At 48.3% G+C, this 23,047-nt stretch overlaps 1 protein-coding gene across 2 annotated transcripts in view; it reads right to left on the reverse strand.

The window, feature by feature from the left end:
- The window catches only part of LOC138739800 (solute carrier organic anion transporter family member 3A1-like), a 345,875-nt gene extending 331,675 nt beyond the window's left edge, over nucleotides 1-14,200 (reverse strand). For both annotated transcript variants that reach the window (XM_069892356.1, XM_069892360.1), the window contains exon 1: nucleotides 13,768-14,200. In XM_069892356.1, coding sequence (XP_069748457.1) covers nucleotides 13,768-13,902 — 135 coding nt within the window. In that variant the 5' untranslated portion in view covers nucleotides 13,903-14,200. The remainder of the gene's footprint in view (nucleotides 1-13,767) is intronic.
- Nucleotides 14,201-23,047: the final 8,847 nt, after the last annotated feature.

A 23,047-nucleotide genomic window follows, 5' to 3' on the forward strand; every position in this document is an offset into this window, starting at 1 on the left:
GAGGTAATGGAGCATCATGTGATTAAAGCACAGAGAGGTAATGGGGCATCATGTGATTAAAGCACAGAGAGGTAATGGGGCATCATGTGATTAAAGCACAGAGAGGTAATGGGGCATCATGTGATTAAAGCACAGAGAGGTAATGGGGCATCATGTGATTAAAGCACAGAGAGGTAATGGGGCATCATGTGATTAAAGCACAGAGTGGTAATGGGGCATCGTGTGGCCACAGCACAGAGAGGTAATGGGGCATCTTGAGGCCACAGCACAGAGGTAATGGGGCATCGTGTGATTACAGCACAGAGAGGTAATGGGGCATTGTGTGGTTACAGCACAGAGAGGTAATGGGGTATCATGTAATTACAGCACAGAGAGGTAATGCAGCATCTTGATGCCACAGCACAGAGAGGTAATGGAGCATCATGTGATTAAAGCACAGAGAGGTAATGGGGCATCATGTGATTAAAGCACAGAGAGGTAATGGGGCATCATGTGATTAAAGCACAGAGAGGTAATGGGGCATCATGTGATTAAAGCACAGAGAGGTAATGGGGCATCATGTGATTAAAGCACAGAGAGGTAATGGGGCATCGTGTGGCCACAGCACAGAGAGGTAATGGGGCATCTTGAGGCCACAGCACAGAGGTAATGGGGCATCATGTGATTACAGCACAGAGAGGTAACGTGTCATCGTGTTGTTACAGCACAGAGAAGTAATGGGGCATCATGTGATTAAAGCACAGAGAGGTAATGGGACATCATGTGATTACAGCACAGAGAGGTAATGGGGCATCATGTGATTACAGCACAGAGAGGTAATGGGGCATCATCTGATTACAGCACAGAGAGGTAATGTGGCATCGTGTTGTTACAGCACAGAAAGGTAATGGGGCATCATGTGATTACAGCACAGAGAGGTAATGTGGCATCGTGTTGTTACAGCACAGAAAGGTAATGGGGCATCATGTGATTACAGCACAGAGAGGTAACGTGGCATCGTGTTGTTACAGCACAGAGAGGTAATGGGGTATCATGTGATTACAGCACAGAGAGGTAATGGGGCATCATGTGATTACAGCACAGAGAGGTAATGTGGCATCGTGTTGTTACAGCACAGAGAGGTAATGGGGCATCATGTGATTACAGCACAGAGAGGTAATGTGGCATCGTGTTGTTACAGCACAAAGAGGTAATGGGGTATCATGTGATTACAGCACAGAGAGGTAATGCAGCATCTTGATGCCACAGCACAGAGAGGTAATGGAGCATCATGTGATTAAAGCACAGAGAGGTAATGGGGCATCATGTGATTAAAGCACAGAGAGGTAATGGGGCATCATGTGATTAAAGCACAGAGAGGTAATGGGGCATCATGTGATTAAAGCACAGAGAGGTAATGGGGCATCATGTGATTAAAGCACAGAGAGGTAATGGGGCATCATGTGATTAAAGCACAGAGTGGTAATGGGGCATCGTGTGGCCACAGCACAGAGAGGTAATGGGGCATCTTGAGGCCACAGCACAGAGGTAATGGGGCATCGTGTGATTACAGCACAGAGAGGTAATGGGGCATTGTGTGGTTACAGCACAGAGAGGTTATGGGGTATCATGTAATTACAGCACAGAGAGGTAATGCAGCATCTTGATGCCACAGCACAGAGAGGTAATGGAGCATCATGTGATTAAAGCACAATGAGGTAATGGGGCATCATGTGATTAAAGCACAGAGAGGTAATGGGGCATCATGTGATTAAAGCACAGAGAGGTAATGGGGCATCATGTGATTAAAGCACAGAGAGGTAATGGGGCATCATGTGATTAAAGCACAGAGAGGTAATGGGGCATCGTGTGGCCACAGCACAGAGAGGTAATGGGGCATCTTGAGGCCACAGCACAGAGGTAATGGGGCATCATGTGATTACAGCACAGAGAGGTAATGGGGCATCTTGTGGTTACAGCACAGAGAGGTAATGGGGCATCATGTGATTAAAGCACAGAGAGGTAATGGGGCATCATGTGATTAAAGCACAGAGTGGTAATGGGGCATCGTGTGGCCACAGCACAGAGAGGTAATGGGGCATCTTGAGGCCACAGCACAGAGGTAATGGGGCATCGTGTGATTACAGCACAGAGAGGTAATGGGGCATTGTGTGGTTACAGCACAGAGAGGTTATGGGGTATCATGTAATTACAGCACAGAGAGGTAATGCAGCATCTTGATGCCACAGCACAGAGAGGTAATGGAGCATCATGTGATTAAAGCACAGAGAGGTAATGGGGCATCATGTGATTAAAGCACAGAGAGGTAATGGGGCATCATGTGATTAAAGCACAGAGAGGTAATGGGGCATCATGTGATTAAAGCACAGAGAGGTAATGGGGCATCATGTGATTAAAGCACAGAGAGGTAATGGGGCATCGTGTGGCCACAGCACAGAGAGGTAATGGGGCATCTTGAGGCCACAGCACAGAGGTAATGGGGCATCATGTGATTACAGCACAGAGAGGTAATGGGGCATCTTGTGGTTACAGCACAGAGAGGTAATGGGACATTGTGTGGTAACAGCACAGAGAAGTAATGGGGCATCGTATGGTTACAGCACAGAGAGGTAATGGGGCATCGTGTGGTTACAGCCCAGAGAGGAAAACTGAGTCAAAGAGCATTCAATTTGTAGTTGATGGGGAGTTCTGCTGTGTGCTCCCCGGCCAAGAACACCTACCGTGCCCACTCTAAATGTTGTTTCAGACTCCACCCTGTGAATTAGTCTATAACAGACTGCCTATATCTCCTTCCTGACTCAGCATTTCCTGCCCTTTAATTTACAGATTCCTTCTTCCACACTCAGGTCCAACCTCTATTCCTTCATTTATCTATTTAATTGGTCTGGCCTTTCTGAATGTTACCTGCCTCTCTTATCAAGTGCCAAAGCTGTACAGCTTAGCTTCATTCAGAGACTTGGAATATTGAGCTCGTGCTTCAACATTGCTGAGTCGAGATCCTGCAATTCATTTCCCCAGAGTAAAGTGGGAATTTTTTTCCCCAAGAATGGACCCCAGGAGCTCAAGAAGACAGATCAGCTCCACAAATTTCTCTTAGTGATAATTTTAAGCTGATAAAATCTTTTTAAAAAAATGTTTACAGAACAAACCACTGTAAATGAAAATATGTTTACAAGACGAACCAAAATGCACCCCGAACATAAATACTTCCATATGTGCATCTGATTTCCAAACTCAATTTCAATTTAGTTGTCCAAGAAACTAGTTGATAATTTCTATCTGGGCTGCTTTTCTTATATTTGGATCACTTGTAAAATGAATGGCAGTTTATTTGCCCTCTCAAAGAATATCAGAATCCATTTACAACCATAACCTACAGTTAGTATGCATTCATTTTGGCTTCTGTGCTCTTTAGTTGGGTGTTAACAGAACTCTATAATGATACAGCTTATGCCTCAAGGGTAGTCTAGAGTCGAAAGGTATGAACCTTGTGCTTTCTAATTTCTGGTAACCCTTTATCTCCGATGTTTGCCCCTCCCTACTTCCAATACACCTTCAGTTACCCCCCCCCCTCCACCCACCTCCACTGTTGCCATTCCCACAACTTCTGTCCCCGCCCAACCATTTTATCCCGCTTCTCCTCCCCTTCCTGACTCCATTCACCTCAGCCCAAATGTTTTACCCACCAGATCCCCCTCTACCTTCTAGAATCATCTTATTTTATCCATCCTTAACCTCTTCCATGACAGTCTCTATTCCCACCAAAATCATCTTGTTGCCAACAGCCCTTTTGTTCCCATTCCTCCAACAACTATCTCTGCCTTCATCCTTCCATGGCTCATCCTACTTCATCCAACCCTTTGTTTTCTTCCCTCCCTTTGACTGGCACCTGTCAATCACCTTCCCCGGTCCTTCAACTCCACCCGTACGCTCCCCTTCAGTCTGTCATCCTTCGCCCTCCCTGGTTACCAGTCATCTGCTATCTTTCTCCCACCCTCTCCTCCTTATTTGACCTACCTTTGTTCCACCCCTCTCCATGATCAGTCGTGATGGATGATTTCAAGGGGAAGCAATGATCATTTCTCTTCCCCCCCCCCCCACCCCGTCCCCTCCCCCCACCTCCCTCACCGTTTCTGCTCAACTACTTGAGTTCTTCCAGCAGGTTGCTCTTTGGGTCCTAACTCCAGCATCTGCTTTCTCCAAATGAGGGATTTTTGACTGCCTCAGGCAAGGTTTACACGTTTCTATCTCTTTGGTTTTTGAATGTTAGAGCAGTACCTCATAGCAAGTGCAACCATTCATTTTATGGGATGACTAAAGTTCATTCCCTTTTCAAAACTATCCATGCGGTTTTATTCTGTACTGTCAAATGCTCGAGCTGCAGGCTTTCAGAAATGTAACCATTAGCAAATACCTATCCTGAGTTACAAACTCCACTCCAGTGTCCCTTCTAAGCCAATGCGCGTGGACACAAACGGGCAGTGTGCACACACAACCCGGCACTCAGCGCTTTCCTCTGTGCACACGCACATGCACACAGCTGAGCAAGCCCACGGCCTCAGCCCGATTCTAATTCCCACAGTTCTATTTCCTTATAGCATTGAAGGAGGCCTTCAGGTTTATGCCAGCTCTCAGATCCCCTCCAATGATTCCATTCCACCACTGATTTTCCTGTGATCAATTCCCTCACGCCTGTTCTTTAAAACACCTCTATATTTCCCACACCTCACTCAGAGCCAATTTACAGGAGTCAATCAACCTGCAATCTTTACGATATGGGAGGAAACTAGAGCATCTGGAGGAGGAAGAACATGAAAACCCCCACATAGTTCAGGTCCATGGAGCTGCAGGATGGCTGCTCAACCTGCAGCATCTCTGGGCTACCCTGAGAAGTTTAAGCCAGAAATTTCACAGAACAACTTCCATTTATAAGGTGCCGCAGCCATGACAAAACTTTCCTTTGCAAATGGCAGCTGCGTCAAGGCATGGAAGCAGGAGCAGGCCATCTGGTTCATTGAGCCTGCTCCACCTTTCAATGGGGACATGGCTGATCTGGCCTTGGATTCAGATCCACCTACCTGCCTGATCATATAAAATTGACTCCAACCCACTAAATGAGAAGCTAACCTAAAAGCTTGGACAGAGAGATGCATTTTGTAGAACATCTTATGAAAAAAATGGTGTGGGAGAGATTAAGAGGAGAATTTCTGAGCTGAGGGCTGCCCAACATCATGGGCTGTAAAGTTCTACATTCAATGCTTTATGTTAAGGACAAAAGTGATTACAGCACAGAGAGGTAAAAGTGGAGGAACTAAATTGGGGAAATTTCAGAAATTGGTAAGGCTGGCCATGTTCACAGAGATGTGTAGGGGAAAGATTGTGGAGGCACTTAAATTGAAAGATGGAAATTGTGATATCAAGGCATTGTCTGATCTGGAGCCAGTGTGGTCAGTAAGCAGAGATAATGGATGAATACAGCACAATGCTTGTTTTAGAGTTTTGTTGGACCTCAGCAAAGGCAGCACAGTTGGCATGATGGTTAACACAAGGCCTTTACAGCGCCAGCATTCAGGACCAGACTGGGGTTCAAATCCCACGCAGTCTGTAAGGAGTTTGCACGTTTTCCCCATGTCTACGTGGGTTTTCTCTGGGGGGAGGGTCCAGTTTCCTCCCACCGTTCAAAAACTTACCGGGGGTGTAGGTTATTGGGATGTAAACTGGGCGGCACGAGAGCCAAAATGGCCTGTTTCCGTGCTGTATGTTTAAATTCAAATTTAATTTAAAAAGTGGAGAGACTAACTGAGAGAAAATGCAAGTGTAAAGAGAGCAACAGACCTATCATTTCCAGTTAAATTGCTGAATTGGGAAAAGTTAGAGAAAAGCAGATTTTAAGATTTAAAGGAAGGTGGGAAGAGAAAATGAAAGACAAAGTCAGTTAAAGGGAAGAGAGAAAATGAAAGGGGTGGTAACAGGAAAAAGAAACTCATCTCCCTTCCCTTCTGATATCTCCAGTATTCCCTCCTTTCATTTTAGACTTCTGGCTGTATTAAACTTTTGCATCAGTGGGCCTGAGTTATTAAGCCAGGAGATAAAAAGACATGGTGAAGTGGTTTCAACAGCTCATAAACTCGTCAGGGTAGAGTTCAACTTAGTGGAGGAGGTGGAAATAGCTCGAGTGACAGCTGGGAATAGTGGTCAGGGATCTATCAGTTTGATAGATCACCGAGATTCCAAAGCAGTCATCATGGTGGGAACTACTGTTATGGCAAGTGTAAGTGAAAGAGTCGGAGGTAACAAGGGTTCTGATCAAATGTCACCATGCAAGTGTGAAAACCATGTCTCTGTCGATGATGGCACCATGTGTCCCTCTTGCGATGTTATGGTTGGCGACTGAGCAAATAACTTCAGTCAGCCAAAGCTCTGTGTCAAGAGGGCTCGCTTCCCAAGATATCTCATGCATTCACTCACCTCCCACTTCCCCTCGCATCCTGATCCTTTCTAAGTTGTTGATGACCTTAGACATCATCTTCAGACGGCAGACTATTCCAGAAAACTATTGAGGAAAAACGTCCTTCTGCTCATCTATAACCAAGTTCAATAATTTTGAATCCTCATAATCTATTTCTGTTCCTGATACACCAGATTCTATACCCTGTGAGAGGGTAACAGGATGTGTTATTTTCTGTTACCTTCTAAATAAATGGTAAAAAAAAGTAACATGCCTATGCAGCGGGTCATTTAAAAAAATAATATAGCATCAGCAAACAGAATTTAATGAAAATTACACGTGCAAATTAGAAGATATAGCTATAGAAAAATTATAAAAATGAGTTCCAATTTCTACATGAAAACATAATGAAGTGCTTAACGAGCTACTTGACCAACAGGTTTTAGGGTGAGTCATCTCTCTGACAACACTTTCTTAACTGTCTGTTCTAAAACAAGAGTGAAGCTATCACATGCTTTCTATGCAGACAGTTAGAATTTAATTAGATATTAGTTATACACAGTGCTAACTCTAATGTAGCAATGTATCACCCCATATTATACTCAAAACAAGGATGGAGTAAACACACCCCTGGCACCAAAAAAAAAGCTTCTTTCTTCCCCTTTTCAATTTGATTAATAATATGGACATTAGGCACTTTCAGGTGGCCAATTGTCCCACTTGTAAAGCCACACATTTTTCAGCAATATGTGGCTGTTGGGAGACCATCTGAATTGGAAGGAGGCGCTTGCAAGTTGAACTTTGTAACCCTCCTCCAAGAGGGATAATCGCCGCAGCACAGTGGCCTCACCACCCATCTGAATGCAGCCGCCTAAAAGCGGCTGCATTTGGGATGACAGTCAGCTGGCGAGTGCCTGACAGCTCCTCTCCCAGCTGCCCCTTCCCCCGGCGCAGGACTTCGGGGCAGGGGCAGCTGGCTGGGCTATCAGCATGGGAACTGCAGGGCTAGAGCGGCCAGCGGGGGAGAACGGGGACTGGAGCAGCCGGCGGGGGAGAATGGGGGCTGGAATGGTCAGCAGGGGAGAAGGGGGCTGGCCGAAATAATGCCGGTACCCGACTCGAGCAATGTATTCACCCGCCGGCTGCTCCAGCCTCCTTCTCTCCCGCCGGCCACTCCAGCCCAGTGAGTGGAGAGAGAGCGGGGCAGCGGGATCAGTGTGGGGATGTCCCTTGCAGGATGTTCCCACGCCGGCCACTCCACAGTGTGGGGACTGAATTCATTAGTGGGGAAAGAGCGGGGCAACGGGATCAATGTGGGGAATGAATTCATGAGTGGGGAGAGAGTGAGGTAGTGGGATCAGAGTTGGGGACGTCCCACAAGGGGCGTCCCGGTGCTGATAGCCCGTGCTGGCTGTCCCAGCTGACAGCCAGCCATCCTGAATTGACAGCCCAAGGGACAAGAATTGGAATGTGCTCAGATGCACATTCCAGCGCAGCTGTCCTTTCAGGTGGCCAGCGCTGTGCTTTAAACTCTGCCACCTGAACAACAATTTAAAGAGCTGCTTCTGCTTCTTCAGGCACATTCTTAGCACAGAATGCACCTGAAAAAGCCTATTGTTGCAGCTTAAAGTGAAACCAGAAAGTGGCAGGTTCTAATACATATTCATTGTTCTGGGCTCCAAACCGACTCCTTGTTTTAGAAACTGAAAGTTTGTGTAAAGCTCCATTCAGCTTGCGAAAGAGATATGGGAAATCTCAAGAAGGAAGCAGGTTCAAGAGTGTGAGAAGATGCAACTTAATAAAATAAAAGCGGAGACAGTTTTTGGAAATTGCTTGAATATGCCCACAATTCCACAATGAATTTCCACGTTAGTGAGGATCATCCTCGTTATATTTTGAATTCTAACCTAAACTTGGAAGCCCGAAATTTGCTGAGCTTTCTTTACCCACAACCCTCTAACATGGAGCTCTTCACGGAGACCATTTTTCCAGAGATTTAGGGTGGCACAGTTAGCACAGCAGCTAGTGCGATGCTGTTACAGCACCAGTGATCGGGACCAGGTTTCAAATCCCACATGCTATCTGCAAAGGAGCTCTCCCCACGTTTGCATGGGTTTCACGGGGAGCTCCAGTTTTCTCCCACTCTTCAAAACACACCAGGTGCTGTAGGCCAATTGGGTGTAATTAGGTGGCACGAGCTCGTGGGTCAAAAGGGCGTTACTGTGCTGTATGTCTAATTTAAAATTTACTCCAAGGAATCTGCTTATTCAAATGGTGTCAGGATACATCTTGTGCAGAAAAGATTCAGTGGGTAAGAACGACTGTAAGAGATCTACAATTTTCAGCTAAATGTAATTTGTTTCAATATATTTGCTTAATAATTTAATATTTAATCATTTCAAACAAGCATTAATAGTTTATTAATGCTTTATAGTTCTTAAAATGTTTTTCAAATTTTCTATCAGAGACAATTAAAAGCATCCAAATCTCCTGTTCAGGTTCAGGAAAGTGCTCAGAGATGTATAGATTTTTCAGCTGTTCTTGTTTAGCATTTTTTGCTGGTTCTTGTTTAGCATCATTAGCCCCTTTTCCACTGACTCCTTGTCCCAGGAATTAATTGGGACAGGGACCAGTGGAAAAAGAACACTGTCAGGACGCTGGCGTCAAATGGCGTCATTTCACACCGGGGATTAACCACATCCACCCCTACTCATATCCCTGGCATCAGCTGATGGCAGCGTGCTGATAAAAACCAGTGGAAAAGGGGCAGCAGGAAGTCACCCATTTCCAGTTGAAGGTGAAACACTCTGATCTCTGGGAATGAGCTGCGACCCAGTTAAGGGTGGTCCAGTGCAAACGGCACAAAGGGCTTCGTATCCCAGGACACTGCACAGCAATTAACTGGGATGCCAGTGGTAAAGGGGCTATTGATCAAGGTGCTACTTCCATGAGAGACCTTCCTGTCTTGGATTGGGACAGATTTGGGCAGCAGTTCAACACACTTGGATCTAGAAAAGTTGGTAGCTTATTGTTAGCCCGATCTATTACTCTGGACAACATTTTTTTTCCCCCAAAAGGTCTGCTTCCTGAAAGAAAATCATGGATTATGATAGACAATTCAAGCTGAATGCAAAGATCATTTCAAACCTGCTGTATCACTTAGGAAGTTGGAGAAACATTAAATTATTTCTTACGACATTTACTTCTAAGTACCTCTGAACCAAGCTTTCAGGTTGATTGCATATGTGGCACAACAAATGTGAGAAGCCCAGGGATTGTCTTGGTCATGAATTTTACAATCAAGGTCGAGTTCCTAGGTTTTCTTACAAAGTGCATTCATGCTGCATCTTAGAGGTTACAGAATGTATCGCAGCTATTGCAACATTGACGAGACATTTCTGCTGTATTGAATCTTCCTGAAAATAATAAATGCTAACATTAAGTTCAATCACTATTGCCTCAGGAACATGTGTTCAATCTATATTAATGTAAGGCACAGTATCTGTATATGTGAGTTGCTTTTATACCCTGTCTACATCTATCCTGACTAAGTATGCCATGCCTAAGACATTTGCATAGCACCTGAATTAAAATATGAAAATTTGCAGACACCGTGGTTGAAGTAAAAACATAATTCTGAAGAAATTCAGGTCAAACAGTGTATTCTATATAGCAAAGAAAAAGATATATGACTGACATTTCAGGCTTGAGCCCTTCGAGGTATGGAAAATTTTGGCAAGTGTCCAAATAAAAGGATAAGTGGGGAGGCATGTTTGCAAAGGCAGAAAGTAGTAGGTGGAGAAGGGAGGGCACAAAGCAAGCAAGGGGAGGAGGGATGGATGGGCCACATTTGTGCCCAGGCATGCTTGGACTGGGGGTGGAGAGCTGACAGGGGAAGGGAAAGGAGGGGAAAGGGGAGCAGGTTAGCAGAAAAAAGAAAGTTGATGTAAATGCCATCCAGCTGGAGAGTGCCCAGAAGGAAAATTAGATGTTGTTCTTCCAATTTACAGGGGGTCTTGGTGGGATAGGACATGATGTCATGGACAGATATTTAAGTATTGGAGTGTAATGCAGAACTGAAATGGTTTGCCATTGGGAGGTCCACGTCACTGGTGTGGACAGAGTGAAGGTGTTCAGTAATCCCTGGTCTGCGCCCAGTCTCTCCAATATAGAGAAAGCCACAAAAGGAGCATTAAATCAATCCTGTGGATATACAAATAAAGTGTTGCTTTGCTTAAAAAGCCTGTTTGGGGCTCCAGACTGTGGTGAGGGAGGAGGTGTGGGCACAAATGTGGCACCTCATGCAACCACAGGGGAAGGTGCTGGGGGGTTGGGGTGATTGGTGGGGAGGGATGAGTGCACGAAGGAGACACAGAGGAAGCGGTCTCTATGGAAGGCAGAGAGGGGAGGGGAAGATGTGTCTGGTCGGGAGATCCTGTTGCAAGTGCCGGAAATTCCAGAGGATAATGGGTTGGATGCGGAGACTGGTGGAGTGATAGGTGAGGATGAGGAGAATCCTATATTTGTGGCGTCTGGTTGGCAGAGGGGGCCAGGGCAGATGAGCAGGGAACGGAGGAGATGCAGGTGAGAGGTGAGATGACAGTGGTAGAGGGGAAGCCACATTTGTGCCCAGGCATGCTTGGACTAATGAAAACAGCTTGCTTTGTGGGCAATATATGACAAAATATGGCTGGAAATCACAAAAAAAGGTAAGTAATAGGAAAATAGGTGGTTTTCACTCAGCAATCCAAAATCCTTAAAATTCACCCAGAGGTGTTTAGGAAGCAAAATCTTTATTGTCCACTGTTACTGGTGTTGTAGGAGATGATAATTTGCTTGCTCCTATTCTTCTTTTCCAATTATGTTGACCTTAATTTACCCCCAGCATATAGCAGATAAAGGAACAAACTCTGGGTAGAAAAGATAAGACCAGCTGCAACACTCAGGAAGGGTGAACTGAACCAGAAATCCAACCAAGGACTGTCCTGAGATCTTTGCATCAGTTCCACATCAGGCAGTGAATTCACCAGCTGAGCCAATGCCCCCTGGGAAATGGCTATGTTATTGCTGGAAGTACCCAGGGTAACAAGGAGTCAGTATATAAGCCAGAGGTTCTTCAAACTGTTATTCTAAAAATGTAAACATTTTCAAAACAATTACTGCTGGCAACCTCAAAATAAATAAGTGGTCAGCATCCGTTACTTTTAAATAGTGAGTGTGGAAAGTTCAGTTTTCAGACCCTTTAACTTGAAATACAAAATGCGGAGCATAATTGTGAACATTACAGTAGTAGAACAGTTAATTTTTTATAACTGATGAGGTAAAAAAATTGATCACAACAAAATTTATTACCATGGTGTCATCACTAAATATCATTGTGCACTGGTGTGCGGTGTTCACACTTTTCCGTGATGTGTGACTAAATGGTACATTCTAACTTGCCCATTAAAATGGAACTGGCATTGAATTCAATGTGCAGTGTGCCAAAAGCAATCAGCACTTTTCCTCCTATACTCAAACTTTTGATAACGGTTTTCTCTGAGTTTTCAGTGAGCTTTACAACATCCTGCCTTTAACACATACAAGGGCAATAGATATCAAATTAATGGGAAGCTCTGGTGAGAAGGACAGCAGTGGAGACCAGTACCTGGATGGAGTTTGAGGGCTACGGAACTGGAAAATTAAGTGGTCAAGTGCTGGTGTTTAAGAGGAGAGTTCTGGTGAAGGGGGCTCTCCTACATTTGTCAGGACAAAGGGGTGAAGGGAGTTCAGATGCATCACCCTGCAAAGTCTGTGCATCAAAGGATGTCAGAAGGAAAGAGGGGGGGTGATATCCATAGAATAAGATCATGAAGATTATACAGGGAGCTAGAGCAAACTGGGGGGGAAACAAAAAAAAGACCAAGAGTCACTCAATTTTGACAGGCTGGGGGCTTTGAGCAGCTGGCGGCAAGGAGCACACTGGAATTGTAAAGGACTGAGTGGAAGTATGGATGGAAGTGCTGTATCACCTTGCACCCACAGCTCTGGCTCACGGTGGACAGGATATGGGATTGGCGATAGCAGATCGGAATTCCAAGATTCAATCGTCTGCTGCAGGCAAGACTTTGGTCACTGGGACGGAAGCAAATGGCAAAGGGGTCAAAATGGGCAGCAGTCAAGTGGAGATTTTTTTGGAGGGGGGGGGTTAGTGGATGTTACCCATGTTTTATTTCGATGTCAGCAAACATATTTATGAAGCTGTCATTGAAGACTCTCAAGAACTTCTACAGGTGTACAGTGGAGAGCATTCTGGCTGGTTACATCACTGCCTGGTATGGAGGAGCCAACTCTCAGGACAAGAATAAACTCCAGAAGGTTGCTAACTCGGCCGTGACATCACAGGCACCAGACTCCACTCCATCGAGGACATCTACATCAGGCGGTTTTTTAAAAAAAGCAACCTCCAGCCTCAAAGACGCCCAGCACCCAGGCCACACCCTCTTCATTCTGCTACCATCGGGGGAAAGGCAGCGGAGCCTAAAGGCATCGGCACAAGGACAGCTTCTGCCCCTCTGAACCAAAGGCGCTGCCTTACTTTTCGTACTATTATATAGTAACATTATAAGATGGTTACAATATGAAGGTTTGAACTACGATGTTGCCACAAAACAGAATTTCACGACTTGTTCACGATAATAAATCCTGATTCAGACCTGTCACCCCACCCCTTTCCCTCTTCCAGCTCAGCAAGTGATAAGATTCGGGCAAGGAGGGTTAAAATGCCCGGAGAGAGCGGCGCAACGACTGCTTCTGTGTTTTGGCATCGGTGGCCACGCTTGAGATGCGTGGAACATGTGGGACAGGCCAAGTTTGAAACTTTGTCGAAAAGAGAAGCAGATGTGTGGGCTGCTGCGGTCGGAGACGACCTTCTCTTCCCCCTCCCTGGCACGGATCACCTCCGCACGCCGGGACCCCCGACGCCCGGGTCTGATGGCATCCGGACACCCTCGGTAGGAGGGGAGGGTGGTCCAGGGGCAGCGCACCGGTTAACGGGAAATGCAGGCGAAGTTAGGCAAACAGCAAAAGAAAAACTGCGTGAAATACGAAGCACCAAATGCTGGCGGGTCCCAGCCGGTCAGGTAGTACCCGTGGAGAAAGAGTTGCTCACATCTCAAGTCGGTGACCCTGCCTCCCAACTTTTGTTTAATCGGAGCTGAATGCGAGTTATCGGATCACCCAGGCTCATGAGTCCGCGGGGATGTGTCTGTTTGATGTGCTCGGCTCAAGCAAACACACTTGGCCCCGTGGGTGCTCGCTCCTTCCCGGCCGATACTCACTAGATAGGCGCCGCTGATACCCTGTGTCAACATCAGGAGGCACTCGGCGATGAGGAACGTTCGGATATCCGAGAAGTACGAGAGCCGCGGGCTCGCCGCCGCCGCCGCTCCCCCTCCTCCCCTGGCACTGCTCATCCCGCTGTCGGTCGGTCGACTGGCCGGTCGCGCAAGAGAACGGGCCGAGTGGGAGATGCCTGCGCGTCTCCAGCAGACAGCCACACCCACCGGCTCCGCTCGCTGGCGGCTCCAGGACGGGGCGAGTATCGAGCGTGCGGGACGGTGGCACCGAGTCAGGCAGAAGGGGAGCTTGAGGGAGTCTCGTTTGAAGGAGGCCGAAGGGAAGGGAGGGACTGTGTCGGAGAAAAGACGGGGGGGGGGGGGGGGGAGAGAGAGAGAGAGGTTTTGAGTTAATGAGTGACACTGAGCGACAAAATCAAGACAGAATGAATGAGAGAGAGAGAGAATGGGTCACAGGGGGACTGTCTGTGACTGGGGAGGGAGTTTGATTCTGAGTGTGACTGGGAGGGGGGAATTACTCTGTGGGGGAGACTGGGGAAGAGAGGGGTCATCGGGGAAGAGAGGAGGAGAGAGAGAAAGGGGTCACCGTGTGGAGGGAGGGGGGGGTCACCGTGTGGAGGGAGGGGGGGTCACCGTGTGGAGGGAGGGGGGGTCACCGTGTGGAGGGAGGGGGGGTCACCGTGTGGAGGGAGGGGGGGTCACCGTGTGGAGGGAGGGGGGGTCACCGTGTGGAGGGAGGGGGGGTCACCGTGTGGAGGGAGGGGGGGTCACCGTGTGGAGGGAGGGGGGGTCACCGTGTGGAGGGAGGGGGGTCACCGTGTGGAGGGAGGGGGGGTCACCGTGTGGAGGGAGGGGGGTCACCGTGTGGAGGGAGGGGGGTCACCGTGTGGAGGGAGAGAAGGATACCGTGTGGAGGGAGATAAGGGGGGGATACCGTGTGGAGGGAGGGAGAGAAGGGGGGATACCGTGTGGAGGGAGGGAGAGAGGGGGGATACCGTGTGGAGGGAGGGAGAGAGGGGGGTCCGTGTGGAGGGAGAGAGGGGGGTCCGTGTGGAGGGAGAGAGGGGGGTCACCGTGTGGAGGGAGAGAGGGGATCACCGTGTGGAGGGAGAGGGGGGTCCGTGTGGAGGGAGAGAGGGGGAATCACCATGTGGAGGGAGAGAGGGGGAATCACCGTGTGGAGGGAGAGGGGGGTCACCGTGTGGAGGGAGAGGGGGGTCACCGTGTGGAGGGAGGGGGGTCACCGTGTGGAGGGAGGGGGGTCACCGTGTGGAGGGAGGGGGGGTCACCGTGTGGAGGGAGAGAAGGGGGGATACCGTGTGGAGGGAGAGAAGGGGGATACCGTGTGGAGGGAGAGAAGGGGGGATACCGTGTGGAGGGAGAGAGGGGGGATACTGTGTGGAGGGAGGGAGAGAGGGGGGTCACCGTGTGGAGGGAGAGAGGGGATCACCGTGTGGAGGGAGAGGGGGGATACCGTGTGGAGGGAGAGGGGATGATACCGTGTGGAGGGAGAGGGGGATACCGTGTGGAGGGAGAGGGGGGATATCGTGTGGAGGGAGAGGGGGGATACCGTGTGGAGGGAGAGGGGGATACCGTGTGGAGGGAGAGGGGGGATATCGTGTGGAGGGAGAGGGGGGATATCGTGTGGAGGGAGAGGGGGGTTATCGTGTGGAGGGAGAGAGGGGGGATACCGTGTGGAGGGAGAGAGGGAGGTCACCGTGTGTGGAGGGAGAGAGGGGGGTCACCGTGTGGAGGGAGAGAGGGGGTAGTCACGTGGGTGTAGGAGAGAGCGGGTAGTCACCTTTGGGGGGAGAGAGGGGGAAGTCACCTTTGGGGGGAGAGAGGGGGAAGTCACCTTTGGGGGGAGAGAGGAGGGAGTCACTTTTGGGGGAGAGGGGGGGAGAGAGGGGGAGGGGAGAGAGGGGGGAGTCACCTTTGGGGGGGGAGAGAGGGGGGAGTCACCTTTGGGGGGGGAGAGAGGGGGGAGTCACCTTTGGGGGGGAGAGAGGGGGAGTCACCTTTGGGAGGGATAGGGGGGAGAGGGAGGGGGAGAGATGGGAGAGGGGGGGAGGGGGAGAGAGGGGCGAGGGGAAGAGAGGGGGAAGGGGGAGAGAGGGGGGAGGGGGGAGAGAGGGGGAGGGCGGGTCCATGTGGCGTGGGGAGAGAGGGGTAGGGGAGAGAGGGGGTGGGGAAGAGAGAGGGGTCTGTGTGAGGGAGGAGAGAGGGTGAGTGGGGGTCACCGTGTGGTGTGGGGGGGGAAGAGAGGGGGGTCTGTGTGAGGGAGGAGAGAGGGTGAATGGGGGTCACCGTGTGGTGTGGGGAGAGGTGGAGCGTGTTTCTGTGGTGGGGGGAGAGAGAGGGGGAATAATCGTGTGGGGGTAGAGAGGGCGGGTCGCCGTGTGTGTGGGGGGTGAAAGGGGTCACCGTGTGTGGGGGGGGGAGAAAATTTGTATGTAAGGGGGGGTAGAAAAAAGGTGTGATTGTTAGGGACAGAAAATGAAGGGGGGCAGAGAGGATGAGTGTGGGTGAGGGAGGATTGAAAGCTGCTGTCTCAGGAAGGTTTGTGTGAGGACGCAGGAAGGAGAGCAAGCCGCACGAAAGGGCGTGTAGGTTTCAGAAAACAGCCTCTGTCATGTGGGCTGGAAAGACTGGGCATGGAAGTCCGTCAATCCATGTGAGAGGAAGAGTATGAGGGAGATGGACGAAGTGTCCGCAAGCCGGAGAAAGGGTCTGAGCAAAAAGGGGGAAAGAGAATCGGATCTGTGCAAGGAGCGTGTGAGCGATGGAGAGGGATGTGCCAGGAGGCAGGAACGCAGAGGGTGAAAAAGTATCAGATGCAAACGTGTCCCGCAGGACGTGGTGGTGGGTGGGTGTAAAAGGCGCTGCTTGAAATTGAGGAGGTGGTGTGAGTGAAAGGAGGAACTGCGTGTGTGAGAGAGCTAACACTGATTGACCGGGGTGGGGGTAAACAGTGGTTGAGAAAGGCAAACTGCGTTAGAGGGGAAGGGCGAGAGTGAGAGGGGCGGAGATTAAAAAATCCCCATCGTGCGCTGTGTGTGGGTGTGTTTCAGCGAACGCTTTGATGGGTTGACGCAAATGTTCCCTCCTTCCTGGAGGTGGGCTCATGCCAGCGAAAAGTTCCCATGAACTGCCCTCCGGCCTCTGTGCTGACACCTTTTCAACACGATCTCGCTGTATTTGACAGCGGTCGCGAGTGGAAAGGTTGACTCGGTCGGTCTCTCTCTCATTGTCCGCGTTCGTCTCTGTCCGAGATTCGCCAGGGGCCAATCCACTTCCAAGTGCACATCTTCCACGGTGACCCGGTGGGGATCCCGGGGTGGAAACTTGGGACAGGCACTTGGCAATAGATTTCACTGGCAACGATGGCACAGCAGCGCTGCCGCCCACCCCCCATCCCCGACACTGAGGGGCGAGATGTCACTGTCAGCTCTTTGGCGCAGAGTCTGGTCCCCTGATTCACTCGTGTGGGTTTAGAGCAAAGAATCGGAGTTGGGAACTCGGAATTAAGGGGCTTCCCTGCACGCGTCTTTCCGCCAACCCCTCCCCACGGCAGCGGCCGGTCTGGAGACAGGTCATCGTGCAGACAGTGGGGGGGGGGGGGGGGGAAACACGTGTTCTCCAGTTAAACCCCACGGAAGGCGAGGGAACAGCTTTGCAAATTCCTCCCGGGGGAGGGAAGTGACTTGGCTCCGAGCGGACCGGGGTCCTTCTGTCGGTCCGCCAACAGCACGTCCGGCCACGCCACTCAACGGGACGGGGGAGGCCAGATCGGGGAAGGAAAATATCATTCCTGACCTTCGGCAGTGGCGGATTAACTACCACCCGGGCCCCTAGGCTGAGCTTTAGTAAGGACCCCCCCCTCCCCCAGGTGAAGGCATCCCCTTGGGGTGCGCATATGGACGCTGTGCTTGGCAATGACTTGATGCGCCGGGTGGCCATAGCCCGCTGGCGGGGGGTGCATGGGGCAGTTTATCTGGTCCCCCCCTGTTCAGCTCTCTGCTGCCACCACCCACCAGGGTGCCATTAATTACACCCAGCCTTTCCACTAGGTTTAATTTCCAGGAACTGTTCTGACTGTCGTTCATAATTGATCTTTAAACAGCATGAATCACTTACTCTTCTCCCAGATAATTCAATCAGTTGGCACCCAACTTTTCAGTGAGTGGCCCTGCTGCAGGAGGCACTGAGGTGGCCTCTCAGTCAATCACCCCCACCCCACCACTTAACTGCCTCCAGGTGCTGAGGGCGAGCTGCTTTAATTCAACCCCTATCCACACCCCCGCCCCCCCCCCCCACCAATCATCCTCCACCCTCCCACCAAACGATTAGATCTTTCGTGTCTCTCCGACCGATTTGGACGTTAAAGATCTAATCGTTCGGTGGGAAGGTGCAGGATCGCACACAGCGCAGTGGAAAATCTTCATGCCGCCACTACCAGCTCCCAGACACCACCCCGGCAATGGCACGACGCCGACTCTGGCCCACGGTCTCCGGCTTCACCCATGCAGACCCGCAGTGTGAGACCAGGCTACCCTTTCCTGAGTAGGATGAAGCCTCGGGGCTTGGGCCCCCTTACCCTCTGGGCCCCTAGGCTTCATCTAATGGTGAATCAGCCACTTCCCTTAGGTTGAGGACTTGGAACTAAATTCTAAAAAAAGAATGTTAATTATGTTCAGAATTATCAACATTGCAATTATGTTCAGAATTATCAACATTGCAACTTAGGTTTGATATTTCGGTAAATCAACGAATAAATGAGATTTTTATCAAGCTGGCTTTCAGCCATTTATCTCCTTTTTTAAAAGAGGCACTAGCTATTTGTGTCACAACTATCAGTTTGTTTATCCAACAGTTAAAACTAATGGTTTGCTTCTCTAAAGCTTCTTCAAGACTATCTCCATAGTTGATGTGAAATTGTATCGAGCAGTCGCTAAAAGCCATTTTGTTACAGCCAGCTCACAAAGGTTTTACAGGAAGTGCTTGATCTAGGTTATGATGAATTGAAAATAATGTAGAATTCAACTCAAAAGATACATGGAGGTCACGACTCACACTTTTCATATAAATGACAGTACACACTGGTGACCATGGAGGACACTACACACTGCTGTCCATGGAGGACACTCTACACACTGCTGTCCATGGAGGGCACTCTACCCACTGCTGTCCATGGAGGACACTTGACACACTGCTGTCCATGGAGGACACTCTACACACTGCTGTCCATGGAGGACACTACACACTGCTGTCCATGGAGGACACTTGACACACTGCTGTCCATGGAGGACACTCTACATACTGCTGTCCATGGAGGACACTACACACTGCTGTCCATGGAGGACACTCGACACACTGGGTTTCATGGAGGACACTGTACACACTGGTGTACATAGAGGACACCACACGCACATCTGTTCATGACACACAGCCATATTTATGGAAGGAATGACACACATTTGTTCACGTGCGGGACACAGCACTCTCTGTTGATATGCTCCAAATCAGCAAGTTAACAATATACTGAAACTTCATTACAATGCTTCAGACAGGAACCTAATGCTAGCATATAAACAAATTTGTGGTTTCAGGCAAATACCCTTACAAGAGAACTGGATAAAAATAGAGATAGAACAGATTTTAAAGGAGTTCAGAGGGATGGAAGGCAAGCAGTAAAGGAAAGAATGAGGGAAGCCTGGATGGAAGGTAAAAATGATAGATGATTGATCCACCAACACTGCGGGCCTTTTTGAGCATTTCCAACATTTTCTTTGTCATACATCCTCTGCATGCATGCTTATTTTGGCAGAGGAGCAAATTGGCTTCTCTACCATTTATGACACGAGTATTTGTTGAACTGTTCAAGTGGCTGCAGGAGGTCCAGATGTTGTGTGAGATGGAGTGGGTTGAAATTTGCATCTTTCATCAACAAAGAGAATATGCTTTGGTGGGGGAGGCATCATTGGAAGTTGGTTTTCTGGATGATGTGACAATCACAGGACATCTTTAATTACCATTGCATTTAAGAGACATTGAACAGGCACAAAGGATACTGACCTATTCTGTAATGTCAGTGGTTTTATCTCACAAGAATTGTTGCAGGAAGGTATTTCTTTCTTGCAATCTGCTCATCCCATAACCATTTTGTCCTTGCCACTCACAATGTCACCCATACCCTTCACCTGCAATCACTGCATCATGCCACACCGTGAATCAAAGGTAGTTGAGGAAACAGGGTGGCTGAAGAAGAACTTAGATTAGGAAAAGGGGCAGGGAGGTGGCAAATGAAATACAATGTTGGAAAGTGTACGGTCATGCACTTTGGTAGAAAATATAAACAGGCAGACCATTTTCTAAATGGGGAGAAAATTGAAAATATCCAGATGCAAAGGGATCTTGGAGTCCTCATGCAGGATAGCCTGAAGGTAAATCTGGTGAAGAAGGCAAATGCAATGCTGGCATTCATTTCAAAGCAAATAGAATACAAGAGCAGGGATATGACGTTCAGGCTTTTAACGACATTGGTGAGACCTCACTTTGAATATTGTGAGCAGTTTTGGTCTCCTCATTTCAGACAGGATATGTTGACATTGGAGAGGGTTCGGAGGAGGTTCACAAGGATGATTCTAGAAATGAAAGGGTTATCGCATGACACCCCTTGGAGGTTACTTGTTGGAATTTAGGAGAATGAGGGGGGAATCTCACTGAAACATTCCAGACGTTGAAAGGCAATGAGAGTAGATGTAGAAAGGTGTTTCCCTTGATGGGATAGTCAAGGAAAAGAGAACACAACTTCAGGATAGGAGGGCATCCATTTAGAACAGAGACGCATTGGAATTTGTTGCCCCAGGCAGTTGTGGAAGCCAGGTCATTGAGCTACCAGAGATTGGTAGGTTTTTGATTAGCCACATTATCAAAGGTTATGGGGAGGCGGCTGGGCAGTGGAGCTGAGTGCAAAAAAAGAGCAGCTCATAAGACTCGATGAGCTAAATGGCCTATTTCTGATCCTACGTCAAATAGTCTTATGGTCTGATCTCTCTGTATTCGTATGTTAATTACAAAGGCAACATTTCATTTTTTTTTTCCCTGCACACAGCCTATTCCTCTTTGGCTGACACATCATTTAAATGTCTCAGAAGCTGATTAAAACACATTCATTTATCACCAACCATGTGAGGACAGAAAGTTTCTGACAGACTTGTTGGTTTGGCCTATCTGGGCATGCATTCATCAGAGGAAGAAATATAAGGCAAACATAGAAAGGAGGAACACAGTGAGTGATGTTTCTTCAGACCTGGGCTCTTTTTACCTGCTACATTTTCTGTGTGATAAAGTGATGTGACTGTTGCTGGTTTCTTCACGTTAAATAGTTGCCTGTTCCTTCTTCCATCTCACTTTCTGTAAAAGCGGTGACAAATACGTCACCCGAAGAGAAAACCAAGCTTCCTGACGTGTTCTGTGCCTGCTCATACACTACCTCAGTGGCTCCTCTGAAGGCACAGCTTGAGAAGGGGTTTTACTCGGGGAACCAATTAGCCTTCAGGAGGTAGGATAAACATATAGGATGCCAAAGTGCCAGCTCAACAGATTCATTTTAGAGGAGTCAGATGCGAACCTCAGCTGCTCAAACTATGAAGGGTTAGAGATGGGGACAACGAGGCAAGCTGTCAGCCAGATAGGTCAAAGGATTGCAACTCCAATGTATCAAACTTCAGGAACAACACAGACTACTTAGAGTGACATGGGCAAACAGCCAGCTCCACGAACTTGACGCTGGCATCCATCACAACAGAAGCTTTTCTGACGGTTTCCACAAAAAGGCCATTAAAATTGCCATATCGGCTTTGAGGTCAGTGTTTGTGGTGCCCATTCCGCTCCCGTCTGTGGGGCGCTCACATTTTCTCCTGTTTTCCTGCACCCATCTGCTCAAACTTACTGTCGTGGGCAGTGCAGCGACTGAACTTCTCAGCAACCAGAAACGTTCTCAGCCATCAGAAAAATAAATTCTTGAAAGTCAGAAAGAAGGGCAAAAACACCCAGAAGGTCCGCATATGTCTAGGATGAGCAATCAACAGTAAACCCGAATGCGCTACAGGTCACATCTCCTTCAATGGTCCTGCTAAAGGATGCTTCCTGCAGAGATGAGTTGGTGAAGTAAGCAGTTATCAAAAAGGACACTAGAAGTAAAGGATATGTCGATTATTTTAATCAGCCATTTAAATATCCCCAAATAGTCCACACTAATCAAATATTGTAGGTTGTCAGAACATTTCAATTGTTTGTACCCACCACCTCTGAACCCCCCTGCCAATTAGTTTGGATTCTTGTTTTATGCAATATTTTGAGATTAATGGCATGATCTCTCTGAACTATATGATGGTTCCCCTTTGCATATAATTCATGTAAGAGTTTACCAAGGAGGCAGTATTCCAATGCTACCTTCTAAAATCTAAATATTTTCATGGAACTGAGGTGAGAAAAATTTGGTCACAGTAATCAAAACCAATGAATATATATTGTCCTTCATATGTATTGTTCGTCTGTACGTGTGTTATACCTGGTTGTGTGTCCACGTCTTTTGCACTGAGGATTGGAGAACAGCTTCGTCAGGTTGTATTTGTGCAATCAGATGACAATAAACAGCAATTTTCAGTAAAAATTATAACCTTAACTATAGCACTGAATTCTTTTCAACGTCTATGCCATCCTGGTAAAATTCTCCTAATCTGCTGAAGAATAAGCGAATTGACATCAGTGTCCTCCCCAGGCCAACATTTCTAGCAGAGTAGCCCTAATTACGTGCAGATTGTTCCAACGGTCTGGCCACATCATTTGCATGCCTGACACCAAAGCCTCAAAATAGATTCTCTATTCTGAGCACCATCAAAGCAGTAAGTAATCAAGTGGACAGGGGAGGGCATTTTCAACCCCTTTTTGAATAGTTGTCATTTGTCCAGGCCCTCAAAAGTGAGAAGCAGCACTTAGGAGAGTGCTGAGGATGTTTAAGTCTTTTCATTGGGAGCACATTAGAAGCCCAACTTCAATGGTGAATGAATGCCCCACCCAGCTCCCCCTCCCCCACCAGTGGTAGCATCGGTGGATGTGCCTCACGGGCAACCTCAAAACCCACAGAACTGCAGTGAGAGCCTTGATCTGCCAAATAAAAGAATACTACAACTTCAAAAGGTTGAATTAAACTACCATCGGAGTGTAAACCATGCATTTCTTGATGTGCAGCCATCAA

The sequence above is a fragment of the Narcine bancroftii genome, chromosome 1, assembly GCF_036971445.1.
Source record: "Narcine bancroftii isolate sNarBan1 chromosome 1, sNarBan1.hap1, whole genome shotgun sequence".
NCBI lineage: Eukaryota > Metazoa > Chordata > Chondrichthyes > Torpediniformes > Narcinidae > Narcine > Narcine bancroftii.